Source organism: Frankliniella occidentalis, unplaced genomic scaffold (assembly GCF_000697945.3).
Source record: "Frankliniella occidentalis isolate FOCC.00 unplaced genomic scaffold, Focc_3.1 Scaffold21, whole genome shotgun sequence".
Taxonomy (NCBI): domain Eukaryota; kingdom Metazoa; phylum Arthropoda; class Insecta; order Thysanoptera; family Thripidae; genus Frankliniella; species Frankliniella occidentalis.
In genome coordinates, this window is record NW_026267151.1 from 1,853,030 (window position 1) to 1,861,785 (window position 8,756).

Consider the following 8,756-nt stretch of genomic DNA (forward strand, 5'->3'; position numbering starts at 1 on the left):
AGACAGAACGCGTCGAGGCAGACCCCGGCCGGGGTCCTCGCCAACATGTGGATTCGTCACGCCTCCTGGACGGTGCAGTCCCGCCTCCCCCGCACCCCGCAGGGCCTGCCGGGCCTGCCCGACACTTCGGACGTGTTCAAACCCATTTAATACGCAGCCATTCCCAGACTGGCCGTGCGCTCCTACCGCCTTAAAGCGCTCCGGTGATGGCATGCTGGACATAATGACGCCGAGGAAAGTTTCGTTGGTGCCCTGGAGCTGGTTGAAATGACGCCAAAGGGAAGGCAACGGCAAAATTTGGGGCCCTGCAATGCCATCAAAAACAGGCTCTTAAGACGACTACACTTCGACGTTCGCTGCTTGTCCCCATGATGAACGTTTGACGAGGCGGTGCTGATCATGATGGCGCCTGCTGTACGCTGGGTAGGCCAACCCGCTAAGCTGCTGTGTGAAGACGGCGGCCCGCCCAGAGCGCCCAAGTGCCCAACGTCCCCTCGTCCTCTCACAACGGGAAACATTCGCTGCGGGGGCACACCTCAACTATGGTGTGGTTTTGATAAAAAGTGTTTGTGTCCTGGGGAAGGCCACCGCCATCCACGAGTGATTGATGATGGTTCATGGTGCGCGGGGGGGCTGCGGGGCGCGGTGGGATAAGCCAGCGGCAAAAGCCCAGCCTGGAGCCCCTGCACGCGGCCCAGAGCACGCCCCGCCGCGCTACACTGTGGGTCCAAGTACTTTGCTCTGGTTAATTTGGAAAAAGAAGGGAAAAGGGAAAGGAAACTCAGTGATTACTGTACAAATCAAAGCTTTAATAAATCAACATGACCTATCCAATAAAATATTACAATCACAATGAGGGGGGGAAAATATCACATTGTAAGACATTAACAACTTTGTCAGATTTTTATTAGTTTTAAATTTTAAAAGCAGCTTAAACAAGGAAACATTTCGATCTTGCAGTAATTTCCAGAAAACACTTTGTTTTTAGCAAAAATAGTAAAAGATATGAGCACCATTCCCATTAAAGTCACACAAATGATAAACAAAATACACAACCAAGTTTGATTCCTACAAAAGGATAAAAGAAATAAGATATATATAAATTATTTAAAGCTGAAATAGACCATCACAGATCCACCATTAAAGGAAGATTTTTTTGGTTGTTTTCTTTTTTGATTCAAAATTCTGAGGTTTGTATAACATAAACACCGAACATAGACAGTATGGTTAAGAAAGCCTATCTGTCAGCTGTCAGCAGAGCCCCCCCCAAAAATTTTTGGTATTGCAGGACAATTATTCCTGATTAACCAGCTGGTATGATCATACAAATGAAAAAGAAGCATCTTAACCAAACTTTGGATGCAACATAATTTATGTTCTCAACATAAATTATTACTCTTGTTACAGTATTGCTGTGGTAAAAATAATTAGATAAAAATGGAATGCTGGAGTAGGAAACGTTCAAAGCACAAACTCAGGTTAACTGGGCAAACTAAGAACTTTCGGGGTAGAAATCAATTCAAAATCAGTCACAAATAAGTAATACAAATTTACACAATACCAATTAAATTAGACACAATGTTATACAAAGCATGCATTTCTATGAACTGGATGCCGGCACAACAACTAATTCTGTAGGACCTTCAGGAACAGGAGATGAAACAATTGGTGCTGTAATAGCCGGAAGAGGTGGAGCTGCACTTTTCAAGTGCTGAACTAGTTTACGTACCCCAACCATCCAGGAACTGCACATAGCTGCGTGGTCAACCATTAGTCCAACATGAATGTGGTCAGCATGGTCAACATTACCCATTTTGAGCTCTGTGCAAAGAATACATAATTTGATAAAAAGTGTCAACAATGCCATCATATTTAGAATTTTTAGGCATGTACAAACCTTCTGAGAGTTCCAGTACTCTACGTTGAACAGAGGCATTGAGCTTGTCTTCTTCCCACATTTTTTGCAAGATTGTGATTCGCTTTTTAATCTCAGATCTCTGGAAAGGAAAGAAATTCTGTCAATAGACTCAAATCATTTTTAAAGTGTAATTAAAGGAAAACAAATCCTCAGTGAAAGATAAATTACCTCAGCTTGAGATAAGCTGAAGCTCTGATTGACAACTCCCTCTAGATTAGAAATCACTTTGGACATTGCTTCCAATTTGTCTGGCAGAGGATCATTGTTTGCATTGCTACATTCGCTAGATGTGCGACTCCGATTCCCAGTAAATCCAACTTGGAGGCCACTAGGAGGAACTGCTGTAGTTATAGCAGATGGAGGAAGAGTTGGATTCATTCCACCGGTAGGAGGCGAGCTTCCCATTTGAGGGGCCATTGGATATGCAACTCTCTTATTTAGTAAACTTGATCTTCTTGGTCCAGTAGGAGGATTAAGGGCATCATAAGTAAAGTTTGGAGGATCATTCCAACCCGGATCAGGAACAGAACCTGAAATGAGAGAATTAAACAAAAGAGTGTCATTTATTTTTTTTCAAAATTGAGGCAACAGTCGCTCAAACTGTACGACAAGATAATGTGCTATTTCAAGAATTAATACCCGGGTCAATTTTTTATAGATACAATCACTGATCAGTGTTGACAGAAAAGGGGTTTTGTTTACATCAATACATTCCCCCTTACAGTGCAAAAAGGAGACAGTAGGAGGTGTCAGGGCTGAGTCACTGTTCGCATCTTAAGTAAGCACTGTGCCCCACATAACTGACAAGGCAAGAGACTTGATCCTCGACTGATAAGACAAGGAAAGGGGTCATTTGTTTACCTACGCAAATGCGATCTAACCCCACAGGCAAGCCGCAATAACTCAACAAACCTCTGTTCCACACATCGAAATCAAAAAACGTAGAAAATGAATGACAGAGTGCTGGATTATACTATCATATACTTTAAAGTGTTCAACCAAAGGTCTTTCGCAACATAGTAATACATGTTTTTACCTTTTCTTTGTACCACCTCAGCAGCAGACTGATCCATGGTGACTACGATGCTCCGCTGATAAAATTCTGATTCGGCAACCAGACTTGACGTCCAAATTTTGTAGAAAGGGTGTATCTCTTAGTTATTTTCCGTGTCTCAAAAAATATAAAATAATGTCAAAGCAAGGAGTTTCTTTACAGAAAAACAGACAACACCCATATGTTTTCTCGTCTGCGTCTTCCACTATACTCACTGTCAGTAATACCTGCAGGCTTATGTACAGCTTGGCTTCGAATCGAAAACGAATCTAATCTCTATTCGCAGTATGCAGCACGAGTAAACACGAGTAAACGTGAGCAGAGAGGTTAGAAGATTGTATTTCAAGCATGGGGCAAGAACACAAACCTAGTGCCAGCAGCAAGAAACCATTAAAACAGAAAAATAATGGCAAAACTGGGAAGAAGAAAGTTAAAGTTTGGGCTGGAAAGAAAAAGGGTGTTCGAGAGGAAGTGGTCATTGAACGGTTGAGAAGCCAGTACAAGAAGGTATATATTTGTGAATGTGCTAAAGACTGTCCTAATTGTCAAGTACAAGTTTTCTCTCTATTTTTAAAAAATAATCTAAGTATTTAGTAAATTCATTTTCATTAACTCACAATAGTATTTCTTTCAGCTCTCCCATATCGCTAAATAAAGTGTTTGCAATTCTCTTTCAGATAAATTCAAAGAAAATTAAGAATTTTAATGATTTCCCTCTGTCGGATGCAACTCTGAAAGGTCTTAAGGATAACGGGTTTTCTGAGCCCACAGAAATTCAACGTGAAAGTATAGGATTAAGTTTACGAGGACAGGATATTTTGGGTGCAGCAAAAACAGGAAGTGGAAAAACTTTGGCATTTTTGATTCCAGTAAGATATTCAAAATATATGCAAGACAATTTTGTGTTAGATTCAGTTGTAATGTAACCATTTTCCCATTTTTTAAAAATTTTAGGTCTTAGAAATCTTGTACTGTAAGCAATGGACCCGCTTGGATGGTACTGGTGCTCTAATAATTACTCCAACCCGAGAACTTGCTTACCAAATATTTGAAACGCTTCGTAAAGTTGGTGCTCATCATGACTTTTCAGCTGGACTCATCATTGGTATGCATAATATTTTTAGACCTATGGCTGTTTTTAGTAGTTTTGTATCTTAATTTCTTACTGTACATGCTTTCATGATACAGGTGGCAAGGATCTTAAGTTTGAAAAATCCAGGATGGATCAAGTTAATATCATCATTTGCACTCCTGGGCGCTTATTACAACACATGGATGAGAATCCTTTATTTGACTGTCACAATCTTCAGGTTATTAGTTTTATCTCTATAGAAGTACTTGTCATTGAGATTTAAATCAAAATAATAGTCATATTAGAAAAATCACTTTCCTTTCAGGTTTTAGTTTTGGATGAAGCTGATCGCATTCTTGACCTCGGTTTTCAACAATCCATGAACAACATAATTCAAAATATTCCTACCGAAAGACAGACTCTTCTCTTCTCTGCTACTCAAACCAAGTGCGTAATGTACCTTTAAAATACATCCCAATGTATACCGTAAACTAGGGTAACTTTGGCCCACCGGGGTAACTTTGTCCAGGGCCTAAAGTTGTGTTTAAAATGCTAATACGGTGCTGCAGAGTTCACTGTAGCCTGCAGCGAATTCTCCGTAAGCTACAGTGAACTCTGCAGCACCGTATTAGCATTTTAAACACAACTTTAGGCCCTGGACAAAGTTACCCCGGTGGGCCAAAGTTACCCCAGTTTCCGGTATTTGAATCGTCCTTTAGTATTTTCTTCTTATGTTTTGATAAATGTAATTATTTTCTCATCTTCAAACCTGATTTTGTTTTTAGGTCTGTGCAAGACTTAGCAAGATTAAGTCTGAAGGATCCTATGTATGTTTCTGTCCATGAGCATGCTGCCCATAGCACTCCAGAATCTCTTGCTCAGAGCTACCTTGTATGTGAGCTGGAGGAAAAACTTACTGTTTTATATTCTTTTTTAAGAAATCATGTTAAACACAAAATTCTGGTATTTATGTCTAGTTGTAAACAGGTAAGAACTCAATTATGAATTATGTAGCATTTGTGTAATGTTCATAAGATTTAATTTTTTTACATCCTCATTACTTTTACTATTTCCTTCCCAGGTCAAATTCATGTATGAAGCATTTTGTCAACTAAGAACAGGTGCTAGTTTACTGGCTTTGTATGGATCACTGCACCAGATGAGAAGAATGGCTATTTATGAAGAATTCTGTCGAAAGTCAAGAGTGGTTATGTTTGCGACTGATATTGCAGCTCGTGGATTGGGTATGAAAAGCAAATTCAAAAATATTTATTTTGTTCTGTTTTTCGATTATGTATTGTCATTTCAAAAGGGGGCTTATTCCTTAGATTTTCCTGCGGTAAATTGGGTTGTGCAGTTGGATTGCCCAGAGGATGCTGACACATACATTCACCGTGCAGGTAGAACTGCAAGATTAGAGAAATGTGGAGAAAGTTTACTGATTCTCCTACCATCAGAGAAAGATGCAATGCTTCAAAGACTAGAGGACCGAAAAATTCCTATCAAGGAAATAAAGTAAGTTGAGATCAATACATTATAATTGCAGTTCATAGCTGTAACCACAATGTTTACTTATAAATCTGTCATGTTTTGCATTTTTAGAGTAAACCCTGAAAAGCTGCAAAATCCAAGTCGAAAGTTAGAATCATTTCTTGCACAATCACCGGATTTGAAAGAAACAGCTCAAAGAGCTTTTGTTTCTTATGTTAAATCCGTATTCCTCATGAAAGATAAGAAAGTTTTTGATGTTAAAGCTTTAGACACAGATGCATATGCCAGGTAGATTTAAATAATGAATTATTTTTTGTTGGAGTTTGGAAATTATAAGTGAATTTACTTACAATTGATTGTTTTTTAATATTCTAGATCCCTTGGATTGGCTGTGCCACCACGAATTAGATTTTTGCAGAGGAAATTACAGCAAGAAAATGCCAAGAAGGACCAGCAAATTAAGAAATTGCTTGATGCAAAGGTTAAGTCTAAATCAGAAAACAAAACAGATTCTGGTAAGATCAATGATTTTGACGATGAGAGTGGGGCTGAGGATGATCACAAAAGTGGAGAAACTTCTTCTGAAAGTGAAAGTAATGATGAAGAAGATTCATCAACAAAACTAGACAGTGAAACTCAGAAAAATGTTTCTAGGAAAGGCACTTCTGAAGGATTTAACTTTGGATCAGGTCCGTTTTGACTGAACATTCTTAAAAATGCATCTCAAAAGGTTGACTCTGAAGTAATTGTTTTTTTGTGTGTCTTTCATTTAGATGACAGTGATAGTGATGATGGCGACGTCCTTAAATTAAAGCGGCGTAATCATGAATTAGTCAATGACATTGCTCCTCTCACTGAAGAAGATTTAACTAAACCAGAAAGTCGGAAAAAGAGCCAGCCACTCACCAAAGCAGCTGTTGCTAAGAAATTTTTGCGAAAGAAAATTCAAGCTAACAAAAAAGTAGTGTTCGATGAAAGTGGAGAGGTATGCCATATTCAATAGTCACCCTTTATTTTGAAATGTTCATTCTCTTTGATTTATATTCTGTATTACACTTCAAATGACATTTTTGGTACAGGTTGTTTTAGACCCGAAGAGTCAGAAAATGTCAGCCTTAGCTCAAGAGTATGATGGGGAAGATGTAGGAGGTATAGATATAGAGAAGGCCAAAGCAATGATGATAGAAGAAGATCAATTTGACAAGCAGAGATTCAGAGAAAAAATAAGAGCAAAACACAGGTAAAAATTTATCACCAACATGGCTGTATCTTCTCACAGTATTTGGTTCTCATCTTGATATTTTTATTCAGGGAAGAAAAGAAGAAAGCCAAACTAAAGAAAGAGGAAGAAGCAGAACATGATGATTTCAGTAGTAGTGATGAAAGTGCACCTGACCTATCTTGGCTCCCTGATCCTGATAAAATTTATGGCAAAAGAGGAAGTGATGAGGAGAGTGAAGAATTTTATACTAAGGAGGACACTTCAGGTTACCCTAGTGACAGTGGTAGTGATGCTAAAGAGATTCAGACACAAAATGAAGAAAGTTCCCCTCTAAGGTAAGTAGCCTGCTAGCATTACCACTTTCCTGTTAAGTATTTTTCATTATTTTAACTGTGTCTTCTGTCTGTAGGACCAAACGCAAGTTGAAGAAGCAGGGTGGCAAAAAAGTGAAAAAGGTGCGGAAGGTCAAAGAACAATCCTTTGCTACACTGGATACTGGTCTCTCCTTACAAGAAGACGAAGAACTTGCTTTGAAGTTCTTAAGAGCTAGCCGATCATAATTATAATTATTGTGACTATGAATAATTTTTCTCTATGTGATACTGAAAAATGGAGGGTTATTGAAACCGTTCCAATTATTAATGTATTAAATGTATATTATGGTGAACTACATTTGGTAATTTCCCACAATGTAATATGCACACCTATTCCACATGACATCAGGATATACTCCTTGCTTCAATCGTGGGGTATCATCAGGCACCACCCGACTACATGGTTAAAAGCACCTGTAGACCTTTAACTTGTATACTGAATTGTGCCAAAACCTTCGTACACTTGTCTACCTGTAATTTTGCCTGTCGAAGCTATGTGTTTCAAATATATTTTCGCGAAAGGGACAAACAGCGACATCAGGTACTTACTTATGTCAGTCGGTCGCCGCTAGGGCGCAGCACGGGCTACGACAGCCGTACGCCGTACGGCCACAGAATCAAACAACGATTTTCGTCCCATCATCTCTCTCAGAAGGAGAAAAGCAACGCGTTTTTTTCGAACAAAGGGGCACTGTGTAAGGACTTAAATGAGGATCGGACTCTGAGTTGCCCTCAACTTTGATAGGGCCTATAGGGCGCTAGCAGACAAGGCTTCACGAGGCGCACCGCGCCGGTGGCGCTGTGGCGCAGTGGAGCAGCGGCAGGCGCGCGCGGCTCGCGGCTCAGCTCTCAGCTTCAGCTTTCAGTTGCGTTCTGCCACGAGAGGCAAGCACTTCGCCGCGCTGAGGACGTGGAGGATTCGCTCCTTAACACTTTCTGCTTGTTGTTGACACCTGTTGTCGGTGCGACAATAAGAACCGCCGTCCCGCGTTGACAGTGCCGAGACAGTTCGTGTGTGCCTTAGTGTGTGAAAGTTCAAACGAGTGACGCGTGGATTGAAATGAAAATTGTGTTTTCGTGTGTAGTGCTTCTCTGATCACCTTACCTCCACCGGCATCGGATTTTCTTTTTTTGCTCTCATCTTTTGGATACCCACCACCGTCTTTTGATCGGATAATTTCAACGTGGAAAGGTAAGTAATGACCTGGCGTCATCTAGTTGGCAAATACGCGTACATACCGAGGAAAACGGAGACGGAGATCATACCTGTAACGCTGTGACGAGTCGAGCGCAGTCGGAGCCGGCCGGCTCCCGGAGGCATGCCGAGCCGAGCCGAGGCCCTGCCGAGTGAGGCCGGGGGCCGGGGGGCGGCGGGGCCCGGGGCCAGCTTGGGGCCGAGGAGCGGGCGAGTTCGCGTTGCCGCCCACCCCTCCCCTCCCCGCACCCCCCCGTCAAGCAGGCCCCACGGTCCATTGACCGCCCGACTCGGCCTGGAGGTAACTACCTGACTCGCCTCGGCGGGTGGGTTGGGCTGGGCGTGTGTAGGGCGCCTTTGACTTGCCAGCCAAGAAAATGTTTCACCGTATCGCTAGACTTGAGCCGCATCCTCGCGTTCATTTGATATT

The 8,756-nt window shown here is 41.3% G+C and overlaps 5 protein-coding genes across 26 annotated transcripts in view; 3 read left to right on the forward strand and 2 right to left on the reverse strand.

Annotated features, from left to right (window-relative positions):
* The window catches only part of LOC113210492 (ras-related protein Rab-32), an 88,212-nt gene that overhangs the window by 67,535 nt on the left and 11,921 nt on the right, over positions 1–8,756 (forward strand). The gene's annotated exons all lie outside the window — the stretch shown is intronic.
* Positions 1–8,756, reverse strand: part of LOC113210484 (relaxin receptor 2-like) — a 26,663-nt gene that overhangs the window by 9,568 nt on the left and 8,339 nt on the right. The window lies entirely within an intron of this gene.
* On the reverse strand, positions 789–3,104 carry LOC113210487 (steroid receptor RNA activator 1). Its single transcript, XM_026428502.2, has 4 exons — positions 2,955–3,104; positions 2,087–2,448; positions 1,898–1,997; positions 789–1,821 (listed from the first exon to the last, which is right to left on the reverse strand). Exons 1-4 carry the CDS (start codon positions 2,989–2,991, stop codon positions 1,601–1,603), a joined length of 720 nt encoding a protein of 239 aa, XP_026284287.1. The 5' UTR covers positions 2,992–3,104; the 3' UTR covers positions 789–1,600.
* Positions 3,259–7,424, forward strand: LOC113210486 (probable ATP-dependent RNA helicase DDX10). The gene is made up of 14 exons (XM_026428501.2): positions 3,259–3,479; positions 3,650–3,841; positions 3,927–4,077; positions 4,161–4,282; positions 4,370–4,491; positions 4,830–5,031; positions 5,126–5,288; positions 5,373–5,559; positions 5,647–5,823; positions 5,911–6,224; positions 6,309–6,520; positions 6,615–6,775; positions 6,847–7,092; positions 7,167–7,424. Exons 1-14 carry the CDS (start codon positions 3,321–3,323, stop codon positions 7,315–7,317), a joined length of 2,559 nt encoding a protein of 852 aa, XP_026284286.1. The 5' UTR covers positions 3,259–3,320; the 3' UTR covers positions 7,318–7,424.
* Positions 7,980–8,756, forward strand: part of LOC113211215 (spectrin beta chain, non-erythrocytic 1) — a 64,242-nt gene continuing 63,465 nt past the window's right edge. For 6 of the 7 annotated variants that reach the window (XM_052264814.1, XM_052264819.1, XM_052264816.1 and 3 more), the window contains exon 1: positions 7,981–8,323. The gene's annotated coding sequence lies outside the window, so the exon portion shown is untranslated. Of the gene's footprint in view, positions 8,324–8,756 lie in introns of all 7 variants that reach the window. The other variant, XM_052264820.1, reaches the window with a different exon arrangement.

Excerpts from the sequence above, each read along its gene's own strand:
- LOC113210487 (XM_026428502.2), bottom strand. The coding sequence starts at position 2,991 with ATGGATCAGTCTGCTGCTGAGGTGGTACAAAGAAAAG. Across the intron at positions 1,998-2,086 it reads TCAGCTTATCTCAAGCTGAG|AGATCTGAGATTAAAAAGCG; the intron begins GTAATTTATCTT and ends TTTCCTTTCCAG. Across the intron at positions 1,822-1,897 it reads AGTACTGGAACTCTCAGAAG|AGCTCAAAATGGGTAATGTT; the intron begins GTTTGTACATGC and ends TTCTTTGCACAG.
- LOC113210486 (XM_026428501.2), top strand. The coding sequence starts at position 3,321 with ATGGGGCAAGAACACAAACCTAGTGCCAGCAGCAAGAAACCATTAAAA. Across the intron at positions 3,480-3,649 it reads TGAGAAGCCAGTACAAGAAG|ATAAATTCAAAGAAAATTAA; the intron begins GTATATATTTGT and ends ATTCTCTTTCAG. Across the intron at positions 5,824-5,910 it reads GACACAGATGCATATGCCAG|ATCCCTTGGATTGGCTGTGC; the intron begins GTAGATTTAAAT and ends TTAATATTCTAG.